The sequence below is a fragment of the Plectropomus leopardus genome, chromosome 17, assembly GCF_008729295.1.
Source record: "Plectropomus leopardus isolate mb chromosome 17, YSFRI_Pleo_2.0, whole genome shotgun sequence".
Lineage (NCBI taxonomy): Eukaryota > Metazoa > Chordata > Actinopteri > Perciformes > Serranidae > Plectropomus > Plectropomus leopardus.
The window spans coordinates 27,264,241-27,284,996 of record NC_056479.1 but is presented as its reverse complement, the minus strand read 5'-3'; the positions used below and the strand labels follow the sequence as shown (position 1 = coordinate 27,284,996).

At 38.1% G+C, this 20,756-nt stretch overlaps 2 protein-coding genes across 2 annotated transcripts; both read right to left on the bottom strand.

The window, feature by feature from the left end:
- Window positions 1-1,146: 1,146 nt before the first annotated feature.
- On the bottom strand, window positions 1,147-9,799 carry LOC121956317 (zona pellucida sperm-binding protein 4-like). Its single transcript, XM_042504459.1, has 10 exons — window positions 9,649-9,799; window positions 9,079-9,321; window positions 8,196-8,309; window positions 6,612-6,733; window positions 6,317-6,411; window positions 5,549-5,670; window positions 4,339-4,519; window positions 2,730-2,883; window positions 2,444-2,513; window positions 1,147-1,193 (listed from the first exon to the last, which is right to left on the bottom strand). Exons 1-10 carry the CDS (start codon window positions 9,797-9,799, stop codon window positions 1,174-1,176), a joined length of 1,272 nt encoding a protein of 423 aa, XP_042360393.1. The 3' UTR covers window positions 1,147-1,173.
- On the bottom strand, window positions 9,714-14,321 carry LOC121957231 (protein transport protein SEC31-like). Its single transcript, XM_042505770.1, has 6 exons — window positions 14,154-14,321; window positions 12,912-13,085; window positions 12,613-12,731; window positions 11,395-11,557; window positions 11,153-11,271; window positions 9,714-10,465 (listed from the first exon to the last, which is right to left on the bottom strand). The coding sequence occupies exons 2-6, from the start codon at window positions 12,961-12,963 to the stop codon at window positions 9,833-9,835; spliced, it is 1,086 nt and encodes a 361-aa protein (XP_042361704.1). The 5' UTR covers window positions 12,964-13,085; window positions 14,154-14,321; the 3' UTR covers window positions 9,714-9,832.
- Between the last annotated feature and the right edge of the window lie 6,435 nt (window positions 14,322-20,756).

Below are 20,756 nucleotides of genomic sequence, written 5' to 3'. Positions count from 1 at the left end.
TTGGAGATACAATCTACTGCTGTGGAGGGGTCAGCAACAAAACATATCTTAGCCACTTAAGAAAGTCTCACTTAAAACAAATCAGTATCAGTTACAGCATACACTATTGAGAGTATTTTTACTGCTTTACCTTAAAGTCAGACATTGATTTCCAACTGGAAAATGACGTCATTAACATCACTCTCTGAACAGCCAGACTCCATTGAGAAAACCATCAATTTAGCGTCATTAAACACAGGAGCTGCTGGTCTACTGCTGTTTTAATCAGTTATTTTGTCTGCGTTATTGTGTGACTTTGGTCTATCTGAACTAAACCTTTTAAATGTCAAAGTCACACAATAACACAAAACATACAAACTGATTGAGGCGGCAGTGGACCTGCAGCTCCCGTGTTGAGCGACGTAAAATTACTGTTTTTGTCAATGGAGTCTGGCTTTTCTGATGGGTAATTAAAAGCAGTTTACGGCTTCCCCGTCTGATGAGGCTGTCTGACGCAAAGATAAAGCAGCAAAAATATCAAAAACATAGCATATACTTCAACTGATAGATTCAGGGTTTTTTTTTTTCGATGGCTAAAATATATTTTGTTGCTTTGACCCACAGCAGTACAATGCTTAGCTTCTTTGTCGGACTTCAGCCTTATTCTGTAGAGGTTAATGTTTGGTACATAAATAATTTATCTTTTGTCCTAGTTTTACAAAAATCACATTCCATTTTATTTCTCCTGTTCATGGTTTTGAGTTCAGGGTGTGACAAATATTCTGCAGGTACTGCTCGCGGCCGTTAAAACTGACTGTATAAACGCTGCAACATGGCATATTTACGAGCTGTGACGCATTAGGTGCTGTCGTTCTGTAAATGCTGGTTTGATAAAAAGGGAAACACCTTGCCATTAACCGTCATTGCGGTTCAACTTTCTCATTCCCCTCGTTTTCACGCCAAAAGCTTGTGACCAAATATATTTAGTGTTTTGTTTAGACAGATTTGCTTGTTTTTCTTTGTCTGTACACTGTTGTACTAACTGTTGCATTGCACTATATTGTTTTTAAGTTCACTCACGTTTTTAAATAAATATTTCAAAGAGGGTTTTTCCCCTACATCACAGACGTGTGTACTTCTTATTTACATAAAACAAAACAAAGCACAGTGGTGTAAACGTGTTTATTTCATTGCTCACACGTCACTGTTTGGACCTGTGAGGGGAAAGAGAAGTTAAAGTTGGGATGTATCGAGTCCCACATTTTACCCAAATGATCCTGCTGTAGCCTTTTTTGTGTTGCATTTGGGACTTTTTTTTTTTGCTTTTAGCTGATTTCAAAGCTCTTTGAAATTATGCAATGCAAAGTGAACTTTAATTCTATAATTGGGCAACAGGAAATTGTGAAGCCGCATTATATTTAGTGCATTCAAAGGAATCTGTCTACGCAGCAACTGTGTTGTAACTGACTGAATCACACATTCATTTTTGATGGTAGCAATTTTTAGGGACAATTATTTTACTGTTGAATTAGACCTTTAAAGTCTGGAACTGACAAATCTTCAAATTAAAATTAAGATATTTCTAATGAATACATAACTTTGTTGGCTTTCTGATAAACTGGACAACTCCTGAAATATTTTCTGTACAGGGTTCCTGCACATTTTACATTTTCCAAACTCAAATTTCCCAACTTTCTCAGTAATTTTCAGACCATATGTGGCATCTGAGCACAAACATCTAGCTGTTTATTTTGCAGATAAATGGTTTTAAACAACTCTGTTTACGTGTGTGTTGCTATTCTGAGCACCAGTATTTTCATTCGCATACATAAACTATGCAACTATGCAAAACATGCAGGTCGAAAAATTGATGCAAAAACTTAATCTTATGAAAGTAATGTTACAATGGCATTCGGTTAAGAGAACATTATGACTTGTCTGGGGCTAAAACCTTAAAGTTTAGGACTTGGGACTTGTCAGTCTTGACATCACTGCACAGCTCACACACGTTTAGATCAGATAAATATTTTGTTATTTGCGATGCCATGTACGGTTTATATATGCAATTGTAAGATACTGCCAGAGGTTCTTTTAAACTAATGTCTGGATTTGGTTCAGTTACAAAGACGCTTGTTGGGGCCGTTTTGCAGACTGTGACGTAAAGGGGAAGAGCAGCTCTGCGTGGGAGTGTGTGTTCAGTTGCTTCTTGCTTTGCTTTTGATGACCTCAGTCTCGCCCTGACCTGCACTCTCTCACACAGTAGTAAATAAACATTTAATCTGTGCTGGCTGCCTGCTCCAAAACACTGCGTATGATCGATTTTTAGAAACTCTGACTTTTATACTGTAGAACAGAGTAAAAAATCCCAAATATTTTTCCATAATCTCTTTTTTTTCTAAACATATTCAGACCTGTTTCCACGCTGCGTAGGAACACTGTATGTTTTTCAGTGTGTTGAACTTACTGTTGATGCAGCCGACCGTGCAGTCGCCATCTGCAGCAGAGCACACTTCTGTCAAACACAGGAAGTAGATCTGAGGGGAGATAAAAAAACAAACCCAACAAAAAAAAAAAAAAAGAAAACATTAAAATGGTTTTATTTAACATTATTACAGAAATCTTAGCCTACATGTAGCCACCGTTATGTACGTTTTACAGAAACCCAACACTGAAACTGGAAAGAAATTAATGATCCCAAACACGACAATCGTTTTTTAATTGCATGAACATGTTTGTCAGGTGGGAGGTACCTCTGGGTCCTCCAGGTGAGACTGTCCTCCTTCAGCCATGTAGGATGGACTTTCTGAGGGCAGAGACAGGAAGCCAGAGATTACGATCCTCCGGATGTGGTGGGGGTCGGAGAGTGGAGAGGGAAGCAGCTGTGAATCACTCCGGCTGGGACAGCTGACCAACACACAGCAAGAAAATCAGTTAACCAAAAATCTCTACGGAGGGAACAAAAACAGGCAAAAAGAGGAATTAGCGACTTGTGGATTTACAGCTGCAGGATAACTTATTCCCAATAACACAAAAGCACTGACATTTAATTTAACAGGTGAAAATTTAAGATTGTCTTTAAGAGAGGATCGAGAGGCCACAATAAGATATTTAAATGAAAGCATATTTTAAATGAAAGGAGCACAGACGTGTAACTTCAATGGTGATCTGTCAGTAAGATTAGACTCCTGTCCAAAAGACTACTGATGTCTACAACACACTTTTATGAAACTCAAGCAGCATGGTTCACGTTTTTGAAATATTTTGTCACATTTACAGCAATACCTAAATGAGGTTGTGTTCACCGCGTTCACAACAAGAGTCCATCTGAAAATTTCAGTGAGCTACAAATTCACGACTTCAATTGTTGTAAACAAGTGCTCACAAATTCTATTCAAAACCAGCAAATTATTCCCTGTGTTACATTAAATTTGAGAAGACAAATTTGTTTTTCTTTCATGCCTGCACAGTGAACAAAGTATCCAAAAAAAAAGAGAAAATTCTTAATGAATTGACGTAACTGTGGGTCTTATTTAACAACAGCAAATCTATATTAAGATGTTAACGGTTCGTTTGTGTTATTATGTGACTTTGGTGAATCAAACTAACAATTTAATCACTTAAATTTCACTTGTCCGATTAACGAGTAATTACCAGTTGATTGATTGTGAACTTTTATCATTCCCAGTAAAAATGCATGAGTTTGGAAAGCATAAATAAGAATTGGACTGTGTCAGAAATAGACTTAGTTACTGTGACGTCACCCAGTGGTTTTCGGACTTCTGTTTGAAGTCCTGAGTTTAGCATTTTGGCCATCGCCATTGTATGTTTTTGGAGCACGAAGTGACCGTATTTGGAGGAGAGGGAGGAGCGAGGGGTGGATCTGACTCGGACCATAGCAGTGCCATGCAGACACTCAAGCTGCCTCGCCCTTAAATATACATAACTTTAAGCCTTAATAAATTGTAAACAGGTGAGTTTTATGGAAACCAAAAAATACATATACTGAAATGGCCTGTTGACTCCTGCGGCTGCATGTGAGACTCAAACAGTTACATAATACAACAGACTGTATGAATAAAGACAAGCTCTTATCATCAGGGGGAAAGTGAAGCGATTGTAGTACAATAACACATTTATTTAACACCGCAGAGGGTTGTGAAGGCATAAGACGCTTCATATTTAAGCAGCCAAAGGGGAGAAATTAATTGGCTGTTTTCAAAATTCCTGAGCTTTGTGGCTTTAAAGCAACATTCAAGGGGAATCAGCACAGAAAAACTTCTACAATTAAGAGGCATTTTTGCTCTTTGAATATATCATCACACAAAAACAAACAATTCACTTTATCTCTGTGTAACATACCCGTCATAAACCAGCATCCAGCTGGTGTACGGAGCTGCAGCGTAAGCCAGGCAGGAGTGAACCAGCAGCACCAGTCTGGGCTCAGGGGGATCCAGCAGGCTCAGCTCCACGAAAACTGGCTTCCCTCGCAGGAGGCTGAGAGGCAGGTGAGCCTCGGGGTGGAAGCTGGTGAAGGACTCATCTATGAGGACAAAAAATATTGGTTTAAACTAGATTTAATTAAACTAGATATATCGGCCTGGGGTTGCACGCCTCCGCACACCAGTCAAGTTGCACCTATAGTTTATATCCACGTCTGTAAAGACGCTTCACACAGAATCTCAAATCACGCACAATTTCAAACTGGTTCTTGAATCCAAGTGAGCGTTTGTACCGAAACTCAATCCAGGTCATCTTCAGATATTCACGAAAATGAGACGGATGCAAGGCAACCGTGATCTTGACCCTTGAACACCAAAGAAATGTCCTCAAGGTGTTCTTAAGACATTGCTTTCACAAAAATGAGACAAATGCAAGGTCACTGTGACCTTTGACCATCAAAATCTAATCAGCTCATCCTTGAGCCCTCAAAGTGTTTGAGATAGTCACAAAAATGAGAAAGATGAGGTCACAGTGACCTTGACCTTTGACCTATGATCACCAAAACCTAATCACTTTATTCTTGAGTCCAGGTGACAGTTTGTGCCAAATTTGAGGAAACGCTCTCAAGGCCATCTTCAGATACTTCATTCACAAAAATGACACGAATGTAAGGCCACTGTTTTAATCTAATCCTTGATTCTACTCGACTGTTTGTGTCAAATTTGACGAAATTCCCTCACGGTTTTCTTGAGAAATTGCATTCTTAATAATGGGTTGGACGTATGGACGGATGGACAGACGTATTTTTATGGATGGATGGACAACCCAAAAACATTATGGCTGTGGTTTAATAGTTATTTTTGCCTCGGAAGGTTCTTAAATGAGTGAGATGACCTGGAAGTATCTGAGCGGCTGCCGTTATAAGAGCTGTTTTTATTTATTTTTTTATTAAATGAGTGAGATGACCTGGAAGTATCTGAGCGGCTGCCGTTATAAGAGCTGTTTTTATTTATCTTTTTATATATATATATATATATAAATAGATATATACGATGTTTTATTGTGTTTTGTGTTAACTTTCTACTGTCTTCTATAATAGAGCTCTAGAAAAATAAAAAATAATAATTACCTGTGGCGACTCTCAGCTGCACGGTGACGGTGGCTGGTGGAGACTGAGGCGGAGGCCGATCCATCACGTGGAGCCTCACTTCACCTGGAGAACCCGGAGAGGAACTGCACTCCACCATCAACCTGCGGATCAACACAGGAAACAAACAGCAGAGTGGAGGAAGTGTGTGTCAACATCTCAAACTAATCTGAGCATCCTGTGACACATGAAATTATATTTGTTAAAGTTGTTAAAATCATCTGTTAAAGCGCTCTTCAGCTGTGTGATGAGCTTGATCCAAAGTGATGTGATGTGGTTCTTGGACCCCAAAAAAACAAAAAAAAAAAAAAAACCTAAAAAACCCACTATTTTCGAGAGCAGTGACTTTATTCTCAGAAAAAAGAAATTTTGCAAAATTTGTGACTTCATAAACTCAGAATATCCGACTTTTTATTTTTTAAATGTATTTATTTATTTTAGTTTTAGTTTTGACTAAAAAAAACTGTGACTTTATGAACTATGAGAACATTTGATTTTTTTTTTTTTTTTTTCGGCAAATTTGAGACATTCTCGGAAATTGTGAGGTTTTTTTTTATCTATAGTGACACTAATACACTTATTCACACTTATCACATATTCACTTTGTCAAAAAAAAAAAAAAAAAAAAAACGGCTTGTGATAACAGCAGAAATCAGCATGTTAGCCAATTAATTTAAAGGCAACATTGGCTGTTATTGATGACATGCAGATATTAACCTGCATCCCTAAATATTCTGAAAGTTTTCATACCTGACCGGGGAGCCCTCCTGCAGAGAGCTGTGGTCTTGTCGAGGCGAGCGGACGCCGGCAACTTCCAACAGATGAACCACAGTCTGACCAAACACCTGATGAGGAAACAAATGACGTAAAAAACGATTTACGTCTTTTCTTAAACCAACAGTGTGATGCACATCAGTCAGATTCAGCCGTCGTGAAAATCACTGAATTTCAGCAACATGAAATTTGGAAAAACTTCACTGATCTCCACATGGTCTGCCTTTATTTGGTCTCCACACTACTTAGTACACAGAGAAGCGCGTCTTACATGTTTGTTTACTCCGCAGCCGTCCAGAGGGACAGCGTAGATGTCGGGGTCAGAGGTCAGCTTCTGCAGCGTGCAGGACACATTACTGTCCTCAGAGGGACGAGCGGGAGGGCCACTGTGGGCTCCATCAGAGAGTCAGGGACCACAAAGACTAAATGTTGTCCCATCGTACAGTCTGTTGGCACAAACGTGGAGCACAGTTATAGTTATGTCATAATTAATCACATATTTTCATATATATCACACACCACTCTATATTCAGGGATCCTGCACCTTAAGGCGAGGCATATTTAGGACTTTAAGACTTTTTATTTTAACTTGGAATTAAGTTTAAGACCAATTTTCTAATAAACAAAATTGTAGAACTTTATTTTTTATTTTATTTTTTTTTATTTTGCCCAAATGTTTATCATGACATTTAACATATTTTTTTTGTCCGGTGCAAAAGTTAGATTATCTACATCAAATGATTAAAAAAGAAAACCTTTTTTAGAACACATGGATGACAATGAATTCATTATACAGTATATTATCATAAAAGTTTCTATTTTGTTTTCCAACAGAAGTGGGAAATATAAAAAAAATAATCCCAAAAAGGATAAAATCCTACTTCTCACGTCTGAGCATTTTTAAGACTTTTTAAAGATTAATTTGAGTCAATATAATAACAATCAAGGCCTTATTCTTAGATTAATGAATTCAATGCCTTTTAAGACTTTTAAAAGAACAAGGACAGATCTGTTTATTGAACAAACATGTTTTTTATGGTGCCACGATCAGATGATCTCAGGGAATGATAAAAAAAATCAAGAGTGAATCCAGTGTGTGTTTTGATTGGTGTGTGAAAAAAGAGCAGCCCTTATGAGAAGTTGTATCACTATCAGTTAAATGTGGCTTTAATTAATTTACACCTCACCCGGTAAACACTGCAAATTTGTTTTAGACTTTAAAAAGAAAAAAAAAATTAGCTTTTTATATTTGCATCTATTGTCTGCATGATGATATTTTAAATGTGGATTTTTATTTTATTATTTTTTTTATATTATTCAGTAATTATATTTTATTATATTTTATTTTATTTTATTTTGTTTTATTTTAATTGCTCTGTAAAACACTTTGAAATGTGTTATCGTATGAAATGTGTTATATAAATAAAGCTGCCCTACTTTGCAAACTGACTCATATATTTGATTAAAGATCTTTTGTAATTCTTATGATTACGCCTCCGAGAAGTTTCATTTTGAGATAAAGAGTACGCCATAAACACACAAAATCATTCCTGAGCTGTGCTGGTCAAATATTTCTGAACATTTATTTTACTGAGAATATCTCCAATGAGAATCAAAATATCTGTTACAAATCAATTATTTTATCTTGACCACAGGAAAAAAAAAACAACAACAACAAAAACCTTTTATGTCTATACTTAAATATTTAGGATTTTAACCAAACTGTCAGTCTTTGGTTTCAGTGGTTTGGGCGTATGCTTCCAGTCTGAAAGCCAAAACATAAATCATCAGATTTTCTTCATTGACAAAAAGGTCAGGCGTGTGTTGACAGGATCTGTTTTTGGGAGAGACTCACCGTTCACAGGGAACGAGCAGCAGCCCAGAGAGACGCTGCAGTCGGAGTCTGACACGGGGCCAAGGCTGCAGGGCGCGGCAGCAGAGGGAGTGTACGGAGCGGCCTGGAGGTGATCTGAGAGCAGAAAGTAAACACAGAGAGGAGAGCCAGTTATGCTTGAACGCTTCTATTCAGCTGCAGGAGAGATTCATAATTTCAGATTCAGGTGTCTGATTACAGCCACATGCTCATCGACGTTCTGCCCCCCTGTGGTGATCTGGAGTCAAGACTGTAAAAGCTGCTTCTCTATAATAAAACGGTTCATACAGGCATTACAAAAAAATTTTAAATCTGAGTACTTTAGCAACAATAATGTCAAACTTTACTGAAATGTGTGATAAACTTGTACTTAACCTGATGGAAAATGTAATAAAACCCAGTAATGTAGTAACTTAACCAGTAATGTGATAAAGTCAGTGATGCACGATAATGATTATATCAACCGATACCGATAAACCAATCATTTCCAGCTTCGATAAGATACCGATAACCAATGATTTCTTTTTGTTTGTTTTTCATTACCTGAGGGCATGAAAGGCTGAGATGTGGTGAGTAATTTAATTTGTGCATTTCCTGCTTCTTCTTCTCCACCAGGACGCCATAAAGGATCATATAGACGTTGCTGAGCGACATAATGGGAATTGAGGCTATGAAAGAGGCCATGCAGTGGCTGAGGGATGCTGGGATATCCCGCCTCAGCAGCATGAACCTGTAAATCCATCCCCCCGTAGTCTGAGGGAGATTTTGATGCTCTTTCGGTGCCTGCAGGGTGCAGAGGTTCGTGGTTGTGCGCCGATGCTTGAGGCTGGTAGTAGTGGTGGTAATAATAGTAGTAAGGATGTACGGGGCCGTTGTGAATCTCGTGCATTGATTTTGGGGGTGGAGAAGTGGTTTGATGTTTGGATGCTGTTGGTGAGGGAGATGCTTGAAGCTCCAAAGAAAGTTGGAGACGAGGGATTGTCAGCACCCAGTAAACCCATCAGATAGTATGTGATAGTGATAATAAGGGTGGTGGTGGTTTGGGTGAGGAGGCAGGTCAGGGTCGGGCGATGGAGAGGGGAAAGCAGGAAGATCAGGAGGAGAGTGACTGGACGGAGGACGGACAGCAGGAGTCACAGGAGCATTGTTGTCATCCAGCTCTGCCTTTACACCGTCTTCAGATAAAAGTGGCTGTTTGATCAACTCTGGGCTATTTTTCGGAGCATTAATCGCTTCATCCGGCTGATCTATGTCACGATTTAAGCTGTATCTGTCGTAAACTCGTGCTGAGCGAGGACGCGGTTGAACAAAGGTGCTCGATTTTGTGTTCTGACTGTCAGATAAATTCATTTTTGCAGCCTTGTTGTGATTAAAAGCAGCCAGTCTTTTCACATTGCCCCTCGCAACATGTGGGTAGTAATAGAAGTATGGATACGGATGCTGAGGATGAGGTGGAGCGGCTTTGGGAGGACGTGTTGGGGAGGACGTGTTGGGAGCGGCGTGAGGATGAGAGGAAGCCTCAGGCTCGGGCTGAAGGAGCCGCTGTGAGTTAAGTCTGCGGAGAGCCTCAGACTGCTGCTGCGCATCGGGAGGTAAAACTGGATATTTATTAGGATTAGTTAGAGACAGTCCTCGAGGAGGCTCTGGATCTTGAGGTGCTCCATGAAGAGGGATTTTAGGGTGATGGTAGTAGTGATAGTACGGATTGAAGGCGTGGCCGGGGGGCTGGAGAGGAGCTTCCACTTGAATGGGAAAGCTTGTGTTGTGTGAGGAGGAATGTGCAGCACCGTGCCGCTCAGAGACACCTGCGACCGGAGTTTCTTGCTTTGTTGCAGATCTGGATGCACCCGACTCGAGTCCTCATTATCGTCTGTAGATGACAAAGAAGTGTGGACGCCGAAATGTTTGTAAGACTCCCTTAAAGGAGCCTCGTAGGTAGGAAGAGGCAGAGGACCAAACGTAGGCTCAGGAGTGGAAGATGAGGGAGTCGGGGGGTTAAATGCATCGTTTCCATCCAGATTTGGATACTTGTGGCGATTTGTCGGGTGGGGGTAGTAAGGCGGGGCCAGGTAGAAAGGTGGAGCCCAGGGAAAAGGCTCCAGGGGTTCTGGCATGTGCTCGGCTGGTCCTCTGGTTTCGTGATGAGGGATCGGAGGCTGATGGGTCAGTGGGAGCTCTTCGGGAGGAGACACGGGACAGGACAGTGTGAACGTCCTCTCTCCTATCTGAAGAGGCAGCGTGTGCTTTCCATCCTGAAAAAAGTCAAAGTTTTTATGTGTGAGACCACACAAAAAAAGACCACAAACATGAAGTTTAGGATAACAAATGTGTGAATTCAGTTTTTCCACCCACTGTTAGATATATTTAGTTGCAAATATTCTGCAGGGACGTAAACAATATCCGTATTTAGCAGCTGAGTCGAGGAGGGTCCGAGTTCTGACAGTTTATTGGGGAATAAATTTGTCAAATTAGGCTGTTTAGAAAACTGCATTAATTCTTTGAAACATGAGCAAAGTCACAGAAAAAAAGGCATTGAATATCTTAACAAAAAATGACCCAAAACTTAGCAAGAAATTAATAAAACTCGACAAGAAAATTACCTGAAATTAGCACAAGACAGAAAAGTAAAACAACAAAAATAGGAAATGAACTGAAAAAAGTAATAAAATAAAAATGAATACATTATTATTATTACTTCTATTACTAACAATAAACATTTTCTGTAACCTAATTTTAAATATACAATTATTAAAAAAAATATATATATTTTCTTGATATTTTCCCTATATATGTGATCATTTTCTCTCTTTTTCAGTGTCTCATTCACAAGTTATTCATTTTACTGTCTTAGGGATTTAAAAAACAAAAAAAAAAACCTGCTACATGTTTGGATAAATGTGCTGTGGGGACATAAAACAAAACATTTTCTGGAAATTCACCTTTACTGTGATGCCACACGTCACGAATGGAGCGGTGATGACGATCTCTGCATCGCGTCTGTCCAAAGTGTAGCCACACTGCTCGGCCAACTCCACCAGAGGGGTCCACTCTCCTCTGACTGCAGAGAAAAAGGACAAAAAATACTGTCACATATATATATATTTTTTTTAATTAGAAAACCACAGAGGAAAAATAAAATAGCGAGTGCGAACAAAATGTAGATTTGGTTTTTTCTGTTTACCATTCACCCTCAGCTCCTCTGTGGTTTGGAGTCCCTGCACTCTGACAGTCATGCCGTACGGGGAGCAGCAGACGGAGGGAGGCCGAGGCTGGAGCTCAGAGGCTGGGCAGGACATCCTCACTGGAGTCCCTCTCCACAGCAGAGGCAACACAAAGCTGCCATCCTGAACATGTTTTCAACAGCGTTTTTCATATATTCCACTACTGTTATCCGAAACATTTCACACCCATCAGAAAACACATGTATATAATTAAAAAAAACAAGAATGTACCGAATCATTGCAGCTGAAATGCATGAGTCATTTTACTCTGGAACTTCTCAGTTAATGTTTGATTTCCAAAAACATTAACCACCGAAATGCCTCTAGATGCAATTAAATAGACAAACAATCAGAGCAATGAAACGTGTGATGTGGTGCTGAGTGCTGCTCAACCGTAAGAAAACCTAAAATTGTTTTAAAGATACATAATCAACACATTGATATTTTTGACAACATGACTTCAAACGTGAGGTTCCACATCAGCTGGAGCATCTGGTTTGTTTCCAAAAATGCCTAAACGGTGCTCCTGTTTCATGCTTGCTGTATGACCCCGGTGTGAGGGTGAGCAAGCCGAAAATGACGTTAAGATCAATCAATCAATCATAAAGTTAATTTTACTGAAACAATGAGCACCAAAGAAGGCGGTATTATCTGCACAGTAAACAAGAAAGACGCAAAAAGAGATCAGTAAATCTAAGAGATTTTTTTTAAAAATTTATAGTAAACTATTAAGCTTTTTTTCCAGGTCGTTTCATGATATGTTTTTTTATTTGTTTAACTTTCTCATTTTCATGTAATTTTCTTGTACTTTTTACAGATTTCTCGCTAACCTCTGGATCATTTCTTCTTTCGATGCTCATTACCTTCTACCCATGTTTTTAAATAAAATAAAGCCTGTTTGCGGAGGTGTCAAAGGATTAAATAAATAACTTGATTTCATTTCCGTTTTATGTTAAAGGGATTAAAAAGCCTGTCCCAAAATGAGCCTCTTGAGTTTAATGATTTAAGTAAATAACAGCCCGGACTATTAATCAAAGTTGTACAGTAATTTAGAAAACGAAAAATAAACTAACCGGCTTTTATCAGATTTTCCACACCCTGAGCTTGTTTGAAGTCTGCAGAAACACTCTGGTCTTATCACTGATATCTAATCCTCTGAATGCATTATGATCTCATACCTCCTGTATGATATGACAGGCATCGTACTGAGCCATCAGACGGAGGTCTCTCCACGTGGTCTGAACAGAGTAGCCACACTGAGGTGGCAGCTGGGACAGGAGCACGGGGGACTCATTCACTAAAACACAAAAAGACACCAAAACTAATCTTTAATTTCACTCTTATGACTAAAAACAGATGCATGTTTGAAACTGGAGTTGACACCAGCTGCTTTTAAACTGTGTAGTATATCAAAATAAATAAACAAGCTACTATCTCAGACCTTAGGGTGAATTATTTGTTTCTGGAGGAGTCTCACCTCGGTCCAGCTGCAGCTGCACAGCTCGTCTCCTCCTGACGGTGAGGGTCATGGCGTCGTGTCCACACTCCACCACGGGCTGCAGCCTCAGCCAGCTCTCCTCGGAGCCGCCGAGCCGCTGACCTCCGGTCCTCTCCTGGCCTCCGGTCCTCTCCTGGCCTCCGTCAGCCTGGACTGATGGACAAAACAAAACACCTCAGAGTTCACGACGGAGAATACATTAGTGTCTGTAAAACAGGAAGCAGCATGGGTCTGCCAGTGAATGAAGCTCTGAGAACAACCTTTATTTCAGATTCAGAAAACAACTCCATCATCAGTTTAAGCACAGACGTTTTCTTAACAGCTGATGTCTGAAATCCATTTGGTACCTTTTTATATTTTACTTTGAAAACCATGTATATGAATCTATTTGTTCTGATTTTTTTTTTTGCAATTTTAAATGCTAATATATTATTATTATCATTATTATCAATCATTATCATTATTATTAAATAATGTCATAAAATAAAATCAATTAAAAAATAATGACATATTTTTCAATTAATATAAAATCAATAATAATAATAATAATAAATATATAATCGTGAAATTCAGAACTGAAAATTTGTAAGAAAATCAAGAAACTGAATAAAATTTCATACTTTAATTTCAAAGAGGGGCATTCATGTATTTTTTCTATGACAAATTTTATCATAAATCCAGAACCAAAGATTAAAGACTCAGAATTTCAAAAATAATATAAGGCTGCTCAATTTTGATTTGAAAAAAAAAGTTCAAATTTAAAAAAAAAAAGATTATAAATTGAAAAAAATATATATTTTAATTTCGAAGAGACGGATTTGTAAGAAATAAATTAAAATGCATGTTTTTTGTTTTAAAGTAACATATTTCATTGCTATAAATTCCATGGTGTTTAAATAAATAGATAGATATATAAAAATGTCAAGAGGTGGAGGACATATTTTTTTTTTTCTTATTTCACTGAGGCGAATTCTAAATAAATACATTTAGAGACATGATTTTCAAATTAAAATATGTCAATGTTGTGTACTATGAAAAATGGTGTTTAAGTTTTAATATTTACAATTCAGTGGCTCTTAAAATCCAAATACTAAAGTCTCATATTTGCTTCCACACCACACACCATAGCACTTAATGTTAATGTAATGCAACTCTTATTTGTTTGCCAAAAACCGCCAAATAAAGATGAAGAGATGGAGAGCCAAAGTAATGTTATCTTACCTGAAACAGCAGAATCAGACTGATAGCCCACATTAGGATTTTCCTCAAGTTTCCCTTTGATGTAAAACTTTCCTGCGGTGACATGTTGAATTTCTCCTTTGATACAGTCTTTATTTGGAGGATTAAGTGAAGTAAACGTCGGTTCCCGCTCGCTTCTCTTCCGTTTGTTTTGTTTTTGTCAGATGAAGGAGACGCCATCTTGGATCTGGATGCGGGTTCAGCCGGTGTGTTAGAGTACGGGACGTTTCCCGCTTCTTCCCCGACCTTGTGAGGAGGTGTAGCCGCTCTCTGTCCTCTCCGTTAGCGGGGGGAGTCCTTAAAACGCTGCTCCCTGGCATGGTGAAGGGTCAAATAAGAGTTTAATTTGGAGAAAGTGGGCTCACAGCGGCCCACTGTAAGTAAAGTTATTGTTGTGATGATGTAAATTAGGACACTGAATTGTCTTTGGTTCAAATGCATCGCAAATAATCGATTCTCTCTGCGCACCAAAACACTGGGAGAGACAAAAACACCTGCAGAGCTTTTATAGACTTCCTGCCAGCACACCTGTGTGCTAATTAGCTAATGAGCCAGATGGCACATGCGCAGTAGGCAGGATTAATAGCATGTCTTTATGTTGGTTACAATATTTTTTTTAAACTACATTTTTATAGATTCTCCACATCCTCAAAGACACCTAATTTTTTTTTAAAAGATAAAAAAAATCAAATAAAATACTGCAATAATAATAATAATGATAATGATAATAATAATAATAATAATACAAATAATAATAATAATAATAATATAATAAAACTTGACAATAATCAAAATAGATAAAATAAAAGAAAAAAAGACATCTACATCGATACATTACTTAAGCAGGATTTCAAACATGTCTCCAGGTCCGTCTAAATTAAACCTGACTGGCCCCCCAAAATTTTTTTCCAGTACTCAGATGATGAAAAACTAGAATGGCTGTTTAATTTTGATTTCTTGGCCTAGAAAATAATATTCATTTCACATGTTTCCCAAATACATTGTAAATGTCTTTGAAAGTTATCAATGAACTCTAACTTACTCAATACTGGCCTGATTATGTTTATTATGGATGCTTTTGTCACTTTTCTTTTTAAATGTTGGTCCTGTTTTTTGTTTTTTGAAGTATTCATGAAGTATTAGGAAATAGGTATTAAAAAATTCTCATGAGGCACTCGGCATAGTTTGCTTCTATTCTGAAGGGCATCAACCTTTTGCACTCAAGCAAATAATTTAGGGAAAGATCTCCAGATCTTAAGACATGAGTCCTCTGGTCTTGCCTTGTGTTTTTTATATATATATATATTTGATGGTGTCTTGTACGCTCATGCAGGCATGTTTGCATGACACAATGATAAAACACTCATTCATTCACTCATGTCTCCAGGGGGTTAATTAAAAAACTTGAAACACAGTTTGCTCTAATGTCCACTAGAGGGCAGCAATACATATCACCAAGTCAGCAACTAAAGAGTGTATTTTCACTGAGAAATTAAATATAGACATATATACACACACACACAATTAAATACATTTTTATATTGTTTTCAATCAGTTTAATACTGCTGACAGCAGTGACTGGATGAATTCTCCTTTAAAAAAACACTTAGACATGCATTTACTAAAAAATTAAGAGCGACTCTGACATTCAGGTCATTTGACCTTTGCCCTCTTTTTAAATAATCTCTCTGTTTTGTCAAAATGCACCAGAATCTGTTGACAGAAAGAAGCCACACAGTAAGTCACGCCGAAGATTCACTCAGCAGCAGACTCCTTCGTTTGTTTAGTTTATATAATACTTTACTGCGATCACATCTCTGTTGCTGGTGTTCCTCCCAGCTGCCATCTGGCCCCGAAATAAATAATGAAAGTTTAATAAACTTGCACGAAATATAGGGGTGCGACTCTTAATAATAAACATAATAATGATAATAATAATAATAATAATAATAATAATAATAATAATAATAATAATAATAATATAATTAAAACAAATACAAACAAGGAAACTGTCTGAGAAAAAGGTGCCTTAAAAAATAAAATAATTATTATTTGTAAATAAATATATAATTAATTATGACTAAAGTGTAATAATAATAATAATAATAATAATAATAATAATAATAATAATAATAAAATATTAAAATAAAAAAATAAACAAGAACATTACCTGAAAAAGTGCTAAAAAAACCAAAATAAATAATTATTTTTACTTGTAAATGTAAATATATATAATTATAGATATTGTTTTATATATTATATTATAAAATGTAAACATTTCTTGAAATTTCCAGAAAATTTCTTATGTTGTTGACTTTTTTAAAAAAAAAAGAAATCAAATCAATGTGTTCACAAAACTAAATACCTGTGAAAAAACATCTGAGCGCAGCACAAAAAGTGAAAAATGTCAATCCACGTTTCAAAGGGTTTAAAAAAAAAGACAAATCTAAATGTCTGTGAACTACTAACAGCGGAGCAAATAAGTTGCTGCCAACTCCACCATCTGACATTTGGTGACTCTGCCAAGCTGTGATCAGTCATCACATTGTGGTCATGATGTTATCTGCTGAGGGCAGGCTGCTAACGTTCCCACAGCCTCACTACTCACGAGCGCTGTCGGCTTTCCACCTCCACGCCAGGTTAGAGGACGGCGGAGGAATTACACGAACCACAGTTTAATGCTCTGAACTCTTTATAAAGAGGCTCTGAGGCTCTGTGTGTGTGTGTGTGTGTGTGTGTGTGTGTGTGTCAGTGAGGTGTGTGGTCAGTGGGTGGGGGGGGGGGTGATCAGTTGATGATGGGCGCGGCACTGAGATGACTCATATTTGGAGTTGCCTAGCTACAAGCCAGGAGTTGTTTTCTTTGGGCTCGGAGCGAGAGTACAGTGTCTGGATTTCATTGAGAGGCTTTGTGGGGGCGACAGAAACGCAGGGGTGGCACCGAGCAGGAAACAGGAGGAGCACAAATGTTCCCAAAGAGGAGGAGAGAATCACGTGAGGAGTTAAATGTAGCAATGTCAGCGAGGGAGGGGGGAGGAAAAAAGAAAAAGAGTGAGGTCTAAGAAAAAGACAAAAAGAAAAACAAGAGCGCTCAGGGTGAGGAAGTGAATCAAGAATGAAAACCCCTGGCCAGTAACCATGGAAACGGGCCGGCTCAACTAAATATGAGGAATTCTTTTTTTATTGAATGTAAACGGTGGCTAAGAAACACACACACAGAAAGTACAGTGGCTCACGCCTACTGTACTTTACCCAGCATGCCCGGCTCACAGCAGACTCCTGAAGCGGCTCCGGGCACATGTGCACTCAGGCAGGCAGCCAGCGGGCCACATGCAAATTCTCTGAGAGAAAATCTCCTGGCTACATGTTTAGCATATTCTTTGAAGTCTTAATTTGATTTTGATTGCCCCTTCACTCAAAGTTTACCTCGCTCTGGCTCCCTCCTACGTGGATCACCGCGTTACGTAGCTTTTCTTTTATTCTCTGATTCTAACATTTTACGCTCAGAACAAGCAGAAAGGTACTTCTGCACAAACATTTCTTTTCCCGTTTTTGCCTAATTTCGCTACAGATATATAGATATATATACACGCACACACACACAAATAAATACATATATGTATGTATGTATATATATATATATAATATATATATATATATGTATATATATATATATATATATATATATATATGTATATATATACACACATACACACACACACCACACACACATAAATACATATGTGTGTGTGTATATATATATATATATATATATATATATATATGTATATATATATATACACATGTATATACGTGTGTGTGTGTGTGTGTGTGTGTGTGTGCGTCACCCTCAGGTCATTTTGTGTCTCTTTATAGGGTTAAGGTATTTTGTTTGTTTATTTTTTTTTTATACTTTATTTTTTCCAGTTTACGTTTTTGGAGAAAAAAAAATACATATATATACATACAAGTCATATAAGTCTCATGTCAAATTAAGGTCATTCTGGCAATCTGGTGTCTCTAGGTGATTTTGCATCTTGTTTTGGTTGTTTTGTGTTTCTTTATATTGAGTCTCTCTGAGGTCATCTGTGTCATACTGAGGTCATCTGTGTCATACTGTTGCAGTTTTATATTTATGTGATGCAATTTTGTGTCTGTTTGAGGCGATCATTTTGTGTATCTAGAACAAATATTTTTTTGTCTCTTTGAGGTGATTTTGTGTCCTATCGAGGTAATTTTGTTTCTTTTTGAAGTAATTTTGTGTCTTTTTGAAGTAATTTTGTGTCTTAATGAGGTAATTTCACGTCCCTCTGAGGTGCTTTGTGTTTCTTTTAGATTATTGTGTCTTATTGGGGTATTTCTGCGTCACAGTCGCAATTTTGTGTCTTATTGAGATAATTACACGTCCCTCTGGCTGTTCTGTGTCTTGAAATAATTTTGTGTCTCTTTAAGAATATTTTGTGTCCCTTTGCAGTAACCATGTCTTTGTTGGTTTTTTATGCCTCTTGGTAGTTATTTTGTGACAATTTGAAGCAATTTTTCAGCTTTTTTATATTCATTTTGTGTCTCTTAATTGTTATTTTGTGTGAATTTTGTGGCTTTTGGGGTCGTTTTATGTCTCTTTGTCTTCATTTTGTGTCTCTTCGGGGTCACTTTGTGTCTTATTAAGGTAATTTTGAGTCTCTCTGGGGAAATTTTGTATCTCTTTGAGGTAAGTGTCTCTTTTGTGGTTGTTTTGTGTTTTATTGAGGCAATGTTTTACCTCATTTGGTAACTGTGTATTTTTTGGATCCTTTGTGTCTCTTTGTGTCTGTTTTGTGTCAATTTGAGGTCATTTTGTGTCACCTTGAGGTTGTTTTGCGTCTCATTGTGGTTGTTTTGTGTTTCTTCCTGGTCTGCGTGCGTAAATTTGAGTGACATTTTGCAGGTGAAGGCCAGGGCGGGGCCGTGACACTTTGAGCTCCAGGGCCGTTTAGGTACTGATATTGTAATGTAATTTAACTGACACCCAGCCCTAATTGTCCTGCAGAATGCCACAGCAGGAACCCAAAGGGAAGTGACCATTACTGGAAAATAAAACTGATGATCATCTCACCCCTGAGAGAAAGACGGAGGGAAACGAAGCTATGTGTGTGTTGTTGTTTCTCTGGTGCCTGTGACAATGTGTCACTCCCTTAGAGAATGATGAGTATGCAGTATGAATGTCCAATTTGTGTGTTTTTCTTTCTTCCTCTAGAAACCGGGGCCATGTGTCACTGACTTTAGAGTGCGATGAGGATGTTTACATGTATGTAAGTATGTGTGTTAGCCTTTGAAAATGTGTGACGGACGTGCCTGCGCAGTATCATCAAAACCAGCCCGGCGACACTGTAGGAGGGGACGAGGGCGATGGTCGACTTTTTCCAATTAGTCAACAACCCGGGGCGAGGCCAGATATACAGCAGAAACAACCATTTGCTCTTCTTCATTCAAAAGAACACTTGCATCCAAAGTGTTTGAAAATAACTCAGCAAATCCCATACAAATACACTTCAGGCTGTTTTTACAATCAGAGTTTGGAAATCTCGGGGCAGGGTACGAAGTTGTGCAAGACACAGAGAGAATGAGCAGAGTGAGACAGTCAACCACAGACTGAGTCTTTACTATTGTGTAAAGCAGCAGTGACTTGGCTGCGGTCAGGCTCACTCCCCTGGCATGTAGGCACCGCTCTGCTGGATTTGTCTCACACAGGCGTGTTGAAATCCTCCCTCGCTCAGACTCCTCACAACACCTAATCAAAGGATTTTTGATATTACTCAACCAAAAATAGCAATCTGTCTTATATAGTTTGTCTATTTCCAACAAATTTATGTTTGGCATTTAGTTGAGGGTTTTTTCAAGTTAATTTAACACGTGCCAAAGATGTCTAGCATGATTAAAAAAGTATTTCCCTTTCCCGCTTTAATAGAAGTAGGATGTCTGTGCAGTAGAAAGGCATAAATACTTTTGAAATTGGTGCCACATGACCAGAGAAAAAAGAGAAAAAGGATGCTTTTGATCAAGAGATAGAAAACCTACAACTACCAGAATGCACTGCACCAGTCCAATAAACGCTCCCGCTGGTGGATGACATAATGCAAACTTTTATGTGTGAAACAATGGTGGCCGGATGGCATGAAACAATCACAAACTGTTTATCTTTAAAAGTGCAGAAATTTCAGACTTAAAAAAACATGCAAAGGCTTTTAGTTTTACTATTTGATCTCAGTTTGCTACATTTCCACTGTGCAGGAAGCAGCATGGCGCCCACTTCCTCTTCACAAACTCTCGCTATAACAGCTAAACAGGGCACTAAAATGTGTTTCTAAGAACATCTTAGGTGAGAAAAAAGCGTCACAGTAACATAGTCTTGATTTATATTTTTAATAAGCGATGCCGAGTTTCAACATTTAATTCCATTTCGGCTCGAGTTTGAGAGAGAGGGGCGGGTGTGTCTCTTAATCAGCATCTATACTCTTTGTGTTCGTGGTGGCAGGCAAAACGTTTAACGTTTTAACGATTTACATCACCCAACAGAGTTTCTTTATGGGGGAGAAGAGATTTCTAG